Source organism: Pleurodeles waltl, chromosome 11, assembly GCF_031143425.1.
Source record: "Pleurodeles waltl isolate 20211129_DDA chromosome 11, aPleWal1.hap1.20221129, whole genome shotgun sequence".
NCBI lineage: Eukaryota > Metazoa > Chordata > Amphibia > Caudata > Salamandridae > Pleurodeles > Pleurodeles waltl.
In genome coordinates this window covers 678,930,561-678,945,080 of record NC_090450.1, presented here as the reverse complement: position 1 = coordinate 678,945,080, position 14,520 = coordinate 678,930,561, and the positions used below count along the sequence as shown (strand labels likewise).

The window sequence follows — 14,520 nt, the reverse complement described above, 5'->3', positions numbered from 1 at the left end:
TAGAACAACAGAGGAGCTGCAAGAATACTAAAAAGCTCAGCAGGACAGGGAAGGTTGAGGGAGGCAATAGGCGAGCAGCGCTTGGGTCAGCAACATAGGCATGAGAGGTGGGTGTAGAAACAGGAAACTAGCAGATAGGGAAGAGAGCAAGAAAGTTCATGCACTTTGATGGAGTGCTGAAAGCAAACATTCCTTGAATGTCAGCAGTGAAAGGATATGGAAGGATACAGGTCATACAAATGAAAGGATAGTAAAGAGGCTATGCTCCAGAGTAGGGACAAATAAAAGAAGAGAAAGGAAAGCCATTGAATAAGAAGAAAGCAAATGAAATTGACAGAAAACCAACCAAGTATAAGCAACGAGCTGAGTGAAAGCCTGCTGTAAGTACTGATGCTGCGCAATAGTTCTTCAACAACACACAGCTAGAGCTATCTGTAGAAAAAAAAAGACACTTGGACAAAGTCTTTGCTATTTAACATGACATTGCTCTACAATTTACTTTAAGAAAAATGGAAAGTATAGTTCATGAAATCTACTTTATTAAATATATCAAGATCCACTGATACAGATTTCAATACAGAAGATGTGTCAGGTGGTAGAAGTTGAGAGGACGGGTAACTCTGGCTGGAGGCAACAACTTCATGCTTCAACAGTGATCAAGAAGGACTGACGTGGTGTGAAAGCTGGTTGAGACGTGGATTGATGCAGGCTGTATTCATTTGCTGTTGTTTACCAGCACATGGTGATGCCCAGAATAGTGATAATGCTGGAGCTTGAGCAGTCACCGTAACCTGAAAAAAGCTCAGACCCTGAAAAGACACAAGCAACGACCTTTAGGCACAGGGAGAAACAACCAATCACATGCAGGTAGCGCCTTCAAATAGCATTAGTGAATTTGACGCATTGAAGCCCATAACAGCAATACAGAAGCATGCAGGTAAAGTCGCAGGTGAGATGCTGACTGGATGAGATATCAGACTTGTATCAGTCATGCTGTTAGATCACAACGGCTGTGGGTGCATTTGATGCATACAGCAGCATGACAGATGATTGGTGATTGTGACTATAGACCACACATGAGCGCAAGATGGTCAGTTCAGAGGGCCTGACAAGGCACACTGAAGCCAGCAGACTGAATGAAGGCTGCTGTGGATCCAGGGATGGCAGCCGGTGCTTAAAGCTGCCTTCAGTGCTTTTGAAAGTTCCTGAAAGAAACCTATTGCAAGTATTTCTTCCAGGACAACTCCAAACCAGGGCCCTCAGAACTTCAACGAGAATGTTGAATGGGGGACACGTTTTCTCCTTGTGAGCGTGAAAATTTGTTTACGTCTTCGAGAAAACCATTTCAGATCGAAGTAAGAGCAATTCCCCTTACTCCTTCATTTGTAATATCAGAGGCTCTGTAGTATTACCAAAAGGAGCACAATTTGCTTACTGGGGATCCAAAGAATTAACTAATTTGGAAATCGAATAAAAGTGCAGCCTCCAAAATTAACAGTATTTATCGAAAGAAAGCTGGAAGGGCGCAAAAGACATGCAATGCAGCAAGAGTATTTTGGGGGAAATGAAAAGTTGTTAAGTTCTAAAATCAATGCACAAAAACACACTGTTGCCATTGTTGATGCATGGGGTGACCTTGTTGACCCAAATGATGTATTCTTATCAGTTGAACATCAAGCGGGTGGAATAGCCCGGATGGATAACACTAATCATTGCTACTCTTCTACTCCCCATTGGAGAACCCGGGCTTTCCTACAACCGCAGAGAGCGTCCTTCATTACAGGGATACAAAATGCAACCTTCTTTAGAAAAACTTGTTCATCATTCCAAGAAAGTTGGGAATTTGAAATATTCCTAAGTGCCTAGAGGCTTTGACAGTTGTTGACAGTACTTTACCTTGAGTCTCAGCGGCGCTGTAGGTTGGAAGTCCTCTACACAGTGACTCAATATGGCTGCCAAAGTCATTGACGTCTTTGACTGGAGTGTGGATGACAGCGTAGGTCACCTGACGTGGAGGCGGAGCATCGCCAGAGGCCTTTGGATTGAAGCGAGATGAAAAAAACATTGACTGTGGATTGTGGCAGCAGATAAACCAATATCACCTTTCACTTTCCTTTGAGACTCTACCACAGTAGACCAAGTTACATACATGCCAACATTTCAGACCAGGAAAGTGGGAGATTTTGACAAAAGGAAACTGGAGATTGCATTTTCCCCTTTGACTTCTATTGCGGCAGAGGCAATTTCAAGTTTGAGACAGCTAAAAAAGCCAGTTTTGGCACCAAAAATCGGGGCTCCAGCCTGAATTGGGTTACCTTGCACGTCTAAAGTTAGACCCCCAGCTCTGTCTTTGGTCTTCCACTGTCATAATTATTTAAGTGTATTCTGGGGTTTGCTTCTATAACTAATTCAGCTGAGCCATTAGATCTAAAACATTTCCGGCCCATCTCGCTGCTACCCTGCCCCGCCAAAGTACTGGAGAAAGCAATCAAAGTACAACTATGGAATTTCATTGAGGCCAACAACTACCTGGACAGCTCCCAGTCCGGCTTCCGCAGCAATCACAGCACTGAGGCAGCCCTCTTGGCAGCCACCGATAATATCCGATTACTCCTAGAAGGCGGCCACACCGCATCCCTCATACTCCTCGACTTCTCAGCAGCTTTCGACATGGTCTCCCACAGCACCCTGCACACCAGACTCCACGACATAGGAATCAGCAGAAGAGCCCTAGAATGCATCCATTCCTTCCTCTCTGGGAGGATGCAGAGGGTCATACTCCTTCCCTCCACATCCAGATCCACAGGAGTCAACTCCGGACTCCCACACGGATCCTCGCTGAGCCCCACACTGTTCAATGTATACATGACCCCTCTTGCAGCCATCGTCAGAAGCCACGGTATGAACATTGTGTCATATGCCGATGACACATAACTCATCATTTCCCTCATCAAAGACCTGGACACTGCCAAAAGGAACTTCCACTCAGGAATGGAAGCCGTCACCACCTGGATGAGAGAAAACTGCCCAAGCTCAATTCCAACATACTAAGATCATCATAATCGGAAATGCCACCTCAGCTTGGGACGACTCCTGGTGGCCCAGCGCCCCCCCTGCACTGACTGAGCACACCCGCAACCTAGGCATCAACCTCGACTCCTCCCTATCCATGACCCGCCGGGTAAACTCAGTCACCTCCTCCTGCTGGCACACACTCCGCAAACTTCGGAAGATCTTCAAATGGATCCCACCAGACTGTCACAGGACAGTCACCCACGCCTTAGTCACAAGCAAGTTCGACTACGGCAACGCCCTCTACTCCGACACCTCAACTAGAAACATCAAAAAACTACACTCATCCAGGACCTTCCACACCGAGAACACATCTACGAACACCTGAGGACCCTCCAATGGCTATTGGTCGAGAAGCAAATCACCTTCAAGCTACTCACCCACATATACAAAGCAATACACAATGCACTGCAGAGTAACAGGCACTTCTCAGTAGCAATCATATACCGTTTGATAATAGGTACCTGCACTTTTGTTTTTGTTTTTTCATTTAAAACATGACTATGAGCATAGGACAAGAGAGAATGACATAGCCTCATTCCAAAAATGACCTTTATCAACAGCCCTGCTTTTATATTTTAATTTTGCCACGCGAAATCGTGCGTTCATGACGAGAAAAGCAACACTAGTAATCCATTTCTTCAGATAGCATAATTAGCAATACTCAGAACTGGGTAAGGAAAAAGGGAAACACGTCATTAAATAACTAACCGCAAAGAAGAGCAGACAACACTCTTACAAGGAGCTAGGTTCAGTGTGAGCTTGGCAATCATACAATAAAATGGTGTAGAAGGGTGCCAGGGCTCTAGTGCAAGCAATGAATATGGGACCCTAACTGTTGGTTGAGCCTAAGATACAATAATAATCACGTTTCGGGGTGGGGAGCTTCAGACTTGACAGCTAAGCCTCTAATATAGTGTTAAATAGCTCGTTACAGCAGGATAGCGCGCACCCCTACATAAAATGTGTATTAATGGGCTGCGTAAAGTCATTATCCTTGTTGTGTGTGTAGTGTTGAGCTGAACAGCCCACGAGAAAAACAGTTACCAACAAACGGTACAGCAGCACCTCGAAGGAAAACGACAATGGCGTACAAAGTACATTTTGGGGCCTGGCGAAAGCAAGGAAAACGCCCTTCTTCACGCTGAATGTGGGCCTAAAAGAGAGACACAGCTGAGGTGAATGAGGGATCTCACACCACGGGGGACCCGGTGCCACTGTACTGGCTGCACTAATACACTGCACACCCTGTTCGTCAACAAAAATAAATAAACTGAGCATTCGTGCTTCCATCCTCAGTTGGCAGTGTAATACCTCTAGTGGTACGCTACACCAAAGTTGAGGTTAATTGAAGGTCACCTTCGACCGTCAAGACCCTTCTTTCTTGAACCTGCCTGGTTCACTGTGCCTTAATCTTCCTTTCCCAATGAACAAAAGAGAATATCTGTCATTAGATGTTTGTTGCTCTTGCATCAAAATCTATAATGTGCGTTTGGAGAAATGAAGACGGTGCTGGCAGTGGCGGAACTCAGAATGAATGTTGTAAAGAAAACTTGTTTAAAAAATAGGCCCAAACAAACTGGTTTTCTGCACAGTGTCCAAACGTGTCTATCATGAAATAGGCTTTAATGGCAGCTCTAATAAGAAGGGCATGACTCATAATATAGCATAAGAGACCACCGCATCACCAAGGAGCTTTATTTTCTTCAGCAGTAAATCTTTTATGTGCCATTAAGAAAACTGACTGTTGCTCACTTTCAGATACTTTAAGGGCCTGAAGGATCCCTAGGCACATCTAGGACTGTAGAGAGCCCCCATCTTTCTGCTTACTGGGATATTTCCCTGGGCCCAGTACGGCCAGTCCACTCTTGATTCATCGGTTCCCTTACCTTCTTCTCCTGCACAGCCTTGCTGAGCTGGGCGAGAGTGGGGAACACGGCCTTGTTCATCCTTGTTACAACGCAGGCTTTCTTCGAGAAGAGACGGGTGGCAAACAGTCCCTGGGTAGCAAAACAGAAGTGAGAAGTGCATTCAATTCAAGTCCATTATTAGATTTTCCTTCAAGCGTGTTTTGTTATTTTCAATTGCCTGTACAGCATCCTGTCAGATTGAGTGATTGATTGATTTGTGTATTTCTTTATTTATGTGTTTATTTATTGTTGTTTGTATTTATTTATTTGTCTAATGTACGTCAAACTTCACCCAAAACAGTTTCTGAGTGCTGTACAAACAGAGAAGAAGCAACAGACCTGCAGTATGCTTGGAAAGAACAATCAGAGGCTAATAGTGGAAGATGTTATAAAACAAAATCACAGTAAATTAAATCACCAATGAGAAGAGAGGGTAACAGAGTACTGTACAATGAGGAGCAAAACACAAATACAAGAACATACGTAGAAACAGTGGCATTATAGAATCACAGTTACTCACAAATTAGCTGAGAGTGCTGCAGATTTAGAAGACAAAGAATACTGTGTGCAAGTAATTTGAATTATTGTGATTCTGAGAAGTTGGTGAAAATGTAGCACATAAGCTGTGCGATGCATTAGACAAAAGAAACAAGAGCAAAGTAACATTGGATGTGTTCCTAAGTGTGATGGAATGAACTCCCAGAATAGACCGAATTGGCATGGTAAAGGTTTGGAGGAACAGGATAAGGCATACTAATGAATTTTGACCTGATTAAACACATTTTCCACAAACTTTCCTGCCTAATTGTGTTGATTTTATCAGAGAACGATGATAATTGATTAGCGTTTTGAGGGTCTAGGGTAGGACAGGAGTTACTGGCGCTACTGGTTTGAGAGTTGATCACTTCAAACATTTTCCTTGGCTTGTTCTTAGAGAGGAGTATTTGGGAGTTCAGACATCCTTCTTTCACTGTGAGAATGAAGGGCTTGCAGGTTTATGTTTCATTTTAGTTTGAGCAGGTGATGAGATAAAGGGGGTTATTGATTCTCCTTATCTTTTCCGCTCTTCTAATGGACCATCTCTTGAGATCTGGACTAAATGAGAACCAGTTAGAGGCTGTTTCTGGTTTTAAGATTTTCTTGTAGAGAAGACTGAGATGATTAATGGTGGTTTTGAGAGAGGGGTTGTGTTTTCAACGAGGGGATTTGTTTCATAGGAGGCAGGTCATTCGACGAATGGAAAAGAGATGAAGGAGCTTAGATTGTCTCTATCTAGGTACCTGCATGCAGTGCTAACACAGATTGCCAAGGAATGTCCTGAAGGGACAGCTCTCCCGCAGCACCAAGGGAGGTGTCCGCCACCCATTACCTGCTGCCCTCTACCACATTTGTGCTACACGCTGATGGTACCAGGCTCAGCCTCCACCTCTTGGACCTTATCTCACTTCTCTCTGCTACTCCCACATGTAATGACATTTAAGCAATCGTATGTACAAATTATGTCATGCATTAAAAATGCACTGCATAAAGACCGTCTTGTGTTCTAGACTTTGGTATATAAAACTGCAAGTGTGAGGATGCAGAGCCATGACGGATGTGTTTACAATGTGAACTGAGGGTAATACGAGTGCATGAATATAGAAGGGATTACAAGTAGGACATTGCATTGTACTGAAGAAAGGGGAAAGGGATACCGTCTAGGATGGGAGGAAGGTTGTGAAGAGGTGGGCTTTGTGGCCTTTCCCAAACTACATCAATGAAGAAGGAAGTTTCAGGAGCAAAGGGAGGTTGTTCTGGAGTGTCTTCCCATGTGTAGAGCCTCTTGGCATGTGCATGCTTTGTTCGTCTCCTGGATTTCCAATCTAGCCAGGAATGTGGCCGTAGTGGTACAGGTGCCACCAGATAGAAGATAGTCAGGTCCCCTCAAGTTTAGTGTCTTTTAGGCTTGACATCCCTGTCGTAGGCATAGACAGATCTCTCAACTAGCTGCCTAGAAATAAGTCGTATCTAATTGTAGGTGTAACTGTGGATATCCTGAATGACCGGACGTTTACTACTTTAAAGGAAGCAACAAATTGTAGTAACATACCTAAGAATTAGCAAGGAAAATCCAAGATGTTGGAAAATCCTTAACCTGAAAAGTATATATACACTTAAGGGCTGGGAGACAGTGAGAGATAGGGAGAGACATTGTATTGCACATCGTTAATAGCTCTGTCACTTTACCCTTTTGTAGTCGCAGATGGAATCCCAGGAGTCCCAGCCGTTGAAGTCATTGATGTTGGCGATGTTGTCCTGGTTGTTGATGTTCACTGTCTGGTGAACATCTCCACCAATGTTCCCCTGGTTGGAGACGTTGATATCCTTGTGGGAGACACAAAAGATGTCAACTGCTTCATATTTCTACCTCAGTTTTTTTTTTTTTTTACCTTTTTTTTTGGTGTTATGAAAGCCTCAGTGAAGTTGACAGTAAACTTTCAACCGTATTTTTTTCTCACTGTCACATTAAGTTAAACCAAAGGCGTTTCCTGAAAATATTCAATCATGTGCATGAATAAGCCCCAGTCATTGAGATGTAAAACACAGGACCAGTTAGTAGAGGCCCTTATTTCATCACATTTGAAATGATGACCTTTGAGCATGTAAGACATTTTGCATGAAGTATTAAGGGGCACATTTACAAGAAGGTGACACATCGGTCCTAATGCGCCACTTTTCTTGTGTCGCCCCTGCCCCACCTAATGACACCACGGTTGTGCCGTATTTACAATATGGCGCCCCATGGCAGTCATTAGGACAATAACGTCAACATTTTGACGCTATTGTGGCACTTTGCTGCACTAACGTCAAAAATTTGGCGCTAGGGCAGCAAAGGACAGGGAGGCCCATTGATTAAAATGGGTGCGTTATTTTAATGTCTGGTCTGAGCAGGCATTAAAAATGATTTTTAAAAAGGGCACAGCGAAATGTTATAAATTTCACTGCACCATTTTTTAGGGCCTCCCTGTGTCGGAACGCCCCCCTTGCATATATTATGCCTGGCAGAGTCACAATGTTGCACAAGGGTTTACAAAGTGGTGCAATGCAAGCATTGAGCCACTTTGTAAACAGAGCGCAGGAAAAAGGCCTCCTTCAAGGTGGCGATAGGGACTTGTAAATATGCCCCAAAATGTGTAAAAGGCGCTCATTTCTTGGTGCTCTGACCAAAACGAAACACATCTGTGACTGCTGAAAACCTGTTAACAAGTTTTTGGCTGATAAAAATCACACCAACCTTATTCTGATCTTTTGCTTGGAAATATTACAGCAGCAAAAGTCGGAACGCCCCTGGCAATAACTTGCATGCACACAATTTCTTTCTGTGCTTGATTATGGGGTAAAACCTCTAACAATAGCTTCAGCTAGCGTGTGTAAATGATCAAGGGGGGTTATGACTTTTCGACTGCAAGTTAGAGTTGTAGGTCCCGCCTAATTTATTTTTTACCATATTATTCGGGTGACTGGCTGTTGTCCTAAGAAAGCTTTAAGGATAAAATAAACCTTAAGCAGGGATCGAACCTAGAACCTTCAGAATCACTAGTTCACAATGATATAAGGGGTGGAGCACTCCACCTTATTACTGAATGCACCATTGAATATCATGACATCCGCATTTCCTGAGAGGTGCTGAAGAAGAAAAGGTGTAAATGGGCATTTCTGAAGGTATTTTAGATGGCCTCAGGTGAACTCTTTTCTGAATTTGGAGGTGGTGGAACAGAAATTCAATGTTGGCCAATGAAATGAAGACAACATTTGACTATAAAATAATAATTACCTCCGCATTTATTCCTCGTCCCATTCCTGACTACAAGCACTTTGTGAGGCAAGGCCTCACCCCTACCACGCCTACCAAGCATACTCTAGTGAAAAATACCTGTTCTGCTCCTCCCCCTTCACTATTAAAGGGAGACAAGGGCAGAGCGCACCCTGACATACCAAGCTTTCACAGCCACACTTTAAAAATAGAAGGAGGGAGGGAACGTAAGTAATGGGACGAGAAATTAGGAATCGGAGTAATGAAGATTACCGGAAAGTCATCCAAACATCACAGACGTTTTATATGGCACGTACAACACACCCAAGTCATGTAACTGAACATATCGGAATTATGAATTTTGCTACATACTGGCTACACTAAAACCACAGCCTTCGTTAAATTTCGGATGAGTAATCCTGCTGAAATTTAAGCGGAGAAGCGTACCCTATATCAACCTTGGCATGTGACGTGTATTTTGGTAAGCACCAACATGTGCATGTTATTCCTCAAAACATGTAACCGGCATTAATTGTTGCAACTAATAAATACCAAACATCGTGGTGTCGGGTTGTATTCGTTCGATAATTAGGGAATCAGATAACTGGGCCATTCGTAACGAGGTCCTTGTTATGTTACAAAGGTATCCTACAGGTAAAAGAGAACACATGGCAGTTCTAGCATCTGGCGCCATCTAGTGGCATTGGCTCACTTAGCTGCCTCTTCATTTACATACAGAAAAACCTGCTGTAAAGCTGCAATTAATTAGAAGTGTATTTTTGCAGCAGGGATGCAGGGCCTTCTTATAGTGCCCTCCCCCACCTCTCTCTCACATGCACACACACACCATTTCCTTTCACTGTGAAATGTTGGCAATATGCCCCTGCACAGGCAGCACCCACGGTGAACGTTATCAGAAGCTATTATTGCTTTTGTATAGTAGGAATAATACCAAAAGTATTCCGTTTTCAAATGAGTAATAGGGAATCAAAAGGTGACGGGACTCTCCTAACATCTCACAATGTGCCAAGGAAAAGCTCGAAGCTTCCTTTCCAAATCATAACTACAAAGCACAGCCTGGCCTAAAAAACAGATGAAACTACAACACGTGAAACCACACATTTTGAATTTGATGATTTAAAAACAAAAAGTAAGCTTGTGTAAAACTCTAAAGTACTTACGTCATTGGCGCCTGTTTGCATCAACAAGACTCCGAGCAGAGCCGCGGTGATAATCTGGAATGAGAGAGAGGATTTATACAGTGTGCGAGGACATCCACTTATCACAAGGCACCCTTCACAGGACAGCCTGTACTCCGGAGATAACCCCAACCTATAATGGACTACGCCATTGCGTAATTTGAAGATCTGCCACGTATGCAGACAGCTTTATCATTTATTGGTGGGATCGCAGCAACGTAATACTAACTACTCTGAAAGATGCCTTTCGTGGACAGAGGGTAGCTTGACCGATTGGTGCCGATATCCAATTCAAAAGACCCGCAAATCACCGTACTCCCCGAAGTTCTAAGTGCTTAATTTGAGCTGGTGGCTGCCACCAGGGCCAGCATTTATTTTTCTGCATTAGGCAACTATTGCGAATAAAAGACACATATGGGAAAGATGGAGCAAAGAAAAACGGAAAAGCACCACAAACGAGAAAGTAGAAAGCTGCGAGAGTGGCTGAAGGGGCAGGGAGTGCCTGTAAATGATTTCAAGAGGCCCAAGATGACTTTAGGATTCCGCTGCCTCAGTGTTCTGAGCTCGCACATTTAAATGCAGCAGCCGCGTGTTTCAGAGGAGAGCTTTGGGCACTGCACGTTTTATTTACAAATGAACCACTGACAATACATAAACCACGGACCCCTAATGTATTCATTTTGTACAGCACCAACTAACTAGTGTCAGATACGGAAGCAGCCTTCCTTTGCATGGACAGCAGAGAACAATGCTTCAAACTAAGAGGGGTGCTAATTATCCTACTCCGTGTGCAATACTGTCAGTTCAGCACAGGGCGAGATATCACAACCTTATTTACATTGAACACGAATAGAAAACTTTATTTGATAAATAGTACATCTGCATGTAAAGTCTTCATAATATGGAATATACCCGCCAACCTTCATATCAATCTTCTTTTGTGTCTGTCACAAAAAAAGCAGCAGTGACTGACAAAGCAATGCCTCGTACTCAATTAAAACTATAGGGATTAATGTATTGTTATATTGTGCCCGCCACATAATTAAATACACATGAAGGAATTAAAATATTGCTTTAGCAAGCTATGCACTTTTATACACTATTTATCTGATTGGAATCAGGATCCTTGAAGACCTACCACGCCAAATGCTTGTGTTTGTGATATATAAATGTGTGTGTGCCACCGACTGGGTCCTCCTGGGTTGCAGTTTGAAATATCGAGCAGGGAGTATGGTGATAAATTCATATTGTAGACAAAATATCGAGGACAAGAAATTTGAAGTATAGATGTACTATTCTTAACTCCACATCTTCGTATCTTGAATATATACGTTTCTTGAAATTCTACTAGTGTGGAGTTATGTATAGAAAATCTATAGAAACGTATCTGTCAATATTGTTGTCCTTGCTATTTTGGTGATGATTTTAAGGTATGACAATATTTCTTTCTTGATATTCCGCACACTGCCCCCATAGGAATTAGAACGTGTTTTTATAATGTTCTGTTACTGTACAAACAAATAGATTATTTATCAGCAGAGACAGACATCTGAAAAGGACATAAAAAATATGTTTACCTATTTTAAATGTAAATTTATCTTTTGAGTGAGTTAAGGGGAAGTTAAAACTTGTAAATACACCAACGAAAACTAGGAGTTAGATTGGTTTGTCAATTTTAAAATGGTTATGTGGATAAACAAAGCACGTTTTGAACCTATTTAATTAATGTGATGCTAAAGCTCTTGTAATTGAGTCCTACTCTCGTATTTTCTCCGGTTCTGCCCCGAAACTCTTGAACTTAATCCCACCTGGGCTTCGTACAAACTCCCCCAACATAGCCTTTAAAAAAGAAGTTAAAATAAGGTGAATCAACAGATTACTTCCCTAACCCCCGAGTTCAAGGATGATACCAGGCCCTCTTGACTTCCTTTCATTATAGGAGTCCGTGCCTCTCACAAAGGGCCAAAAAACGTTAAGAAAGTCACTATTTGTATATGTACTTTGTCCAGGGATTTAATTCGCTCTGTAATGAGATGGTTTGCTCTTTGTACAGGACTCTCGTACCCTTGGGTTACGCGGCGCTCCATAAAACTCTTCGAATAAAACAAAATAAATGACATCTATATATGTGTTTCTCCTTCAGTAATGTTGTCACGCCAAATCATCTAGCGCCTTCCAAGCGCTTTAATGATGGCCGGAGGAGACCAGCAATCTGAACCAGATCCCAAAGGTGAAAAGGTTTTCTTTTGTCTGTGTGAGCTGCAAGGTCCCTTGATTCTTCCTCTTTGGCTCACACTACAGATCGCGTTCCCCTTCAGCCAATGGCAGGTCGGGTTACAGCTTACATTCCTGATACAATACTTTTTGGTGGAGCGTGGGCCCCATTGGCCAGCATGACCTGGTGCCTGTGTTTAGTGAGAGATAACTGACAAAACATCAGCCCTCCCAGCCTTTTGGAATCGGCCGTGTTTTTAGGAAATGTACTGACGTCGCGACAGACCAGTCCTATTCTAGACCTATTTCCCGCAGAAACCTTGTATTGTAAATCAGTTGCTGTTTGGATTCTATTCTGACCTCGAGAGATGTCGAAGACGCAAATAGCCTTCTACGGTCTTATATCTCCTCCTCGTACCATCAATTTGTGAATGAGATGGAACGGTAACACTGTGGCTTTAATTACGGAGAAATTGAACATGCACTAACCGCAGTAAGTGTGGGGAGGTCGCCTTCATGGGCCCTATGGATTGCACAGACCTTGTATTAAACATCTCTACAGTCTCAGCGAGGCCTGACTTTAAAACATGTGAACGGTGCACACTACACGCCATACCATATTTTCATGTAAAATGATCCTACCAATCATTAGACCTACATTTTTTTCAAATAAACAAAAACAAGTATGAAGTAAAAACAATAATTTGCAGTAACAAATTAGTATTGACAGCCAGGCTTGCAAATCCCCTTCAATACAGAAAACTCTGTAATCTTGTGTGTAGGGGCGTGTGGAGGGTGCAGCGTAATGACGTCACCCACTGTATGCCACACAAGGACCTGTTCACTTGCAGGTCTAACTGAGCTGAACATGTTCCATTCTTCAGGAACACTGATTCCACACCCAGAAGGATTGAAGTCCAAAGGCAGTGTTGTGAATGGAGAAGTACTGCAGGTTCTGATTGCCTGCACTTTCAGATTACCTGCACTAACTTTCTTTGATAGGACGCATTACTATGAATGAGACAGCACCAGCACCTCTCAGTAAGACAAGTGTACTCTAAGATAGTAAACATCTACTCATCTCCCCCGTCATTTCAAGCACTAGTCAAAGCCAGGGCAGCTGGAAATATTAAATTCTGATGCAGAAGCGCTTTCTGCATAATTAACTTATTCAAAATGTACCATTTGTTGCATATTTTCACCGAAAAATAATTCTTTCAAGCTCAAAAGATTTAGAAGTGACTAAAACAGTGTCGCATAGGCTGCCTTGCAGTTCAAGACACTTTGCAGAGGTAAATTTGTCATCTTTCTTTTGCTGTATGTTTATTCACATTCCACAGTTGTATGTCCTATTATCTTGTACACAAATGTCACCCGACATAAATATTGTGTCCCAAATATCTGGTATAACACAGGTAAACTGCTACTAATGAACTACTAAGGTGTAGAAATAGCAAAATAACACAGCCACAGAATGTTTCTGCATAATGCATAATTTGCCTTTTCTGACCACTTAATTTAATCAACCCGGCCACACAATTTTGTCTCCCTCGCCTTACAATTCTAGTGGCCTCGGTCAAGGGCATTATGCCTCCAAAGATTCTGTCTTCTGTCATGCCACCGATAAAGACCATCTTTAGAGTCGCAGCGATACCTGACTTTGAAACATATGAACTGTGCACACTACACGCCATGCCATATTTCCATGTAAAATGATCTTGCCAATCACTGGAACTACTTTTTTTTTTTAATTAAAAAAATATAAAAGCAATAATTTGCAATTACATATTTTTAAATAGAAGACATGCACACACACACAAATACACACTCACACAAATACACGCAACCACACCGACCACAACATACATGTATCTCTTCCAAAAATCCCGTTCCTTCACACAATGTTGTTATATCCGGGAGAAAATTATGTTTTAAATTTCCCAAAATTAATTCAAATAATTTTGCAGTTATTATTAATATGCCCCCTCTGCCTGTAATACTGGCCAGATTACAAAATGATGTACAGACCATATTAATTAGGGGAAAGAAACTGGTTCTAAAATAATGGCAAGGTGGTCTTGAAAATTTCTTTGTAATAAGGGTCAAACCTGGATTTGTGTATTATTTCTCTATTTTATGCCTTTAGAAGGCAAGAGTAAGATGCGTCAAGCATGTCACACCCATAGTGCAGACTTACCAGAGTCTTCATCTTCGTTATGTTAGTCTGGACTGAGCACCAGGAGATGTCGATTACCCTGAGGCGCCCTTTTTATATAGACCAGATTTAAATCAGAGCAAACATCAAAAGCTAGTGTAGGTGCACTCGTGGAGC

The 14,520-nt window shown here is 42.4% G+C and overlaps 1 protein-coding gene across 1 annotated transcript; it reads right to left on the bottom strand.

Moving 5' to 3' along the window:
• Positions 1 to 531: 531 nt before the first annotated feature.
• On the bottom strand, positions 532 to 10,088 carry LOC138266658 (gastrokine-1-like). Its single transcript, XM_069215466.1, has 5 exons — positions 9,957 to 10,088; positions 7,209 to 7,346; positions 4,962 to 5,072; positions 1,897 to 2,035; positions 532 to 809 (listed from the first exon to the last, which is right to left on the bottom strand). The coding sequence occupies exons 1-5, from the start codon at positions 9,975 to 9,977 to the stop codon at positions 730 to 732; spliced, it is 489 nt and encodes a 162-aa protein (XP_069071567.1). The 5' UTR covers positions 9,978 to 10,088; the 3' UTR covers positions 532 to 729.
• Between the last annotated feature and the right edge of the window lie 4,432 nt (positions 10,089 to 14,520).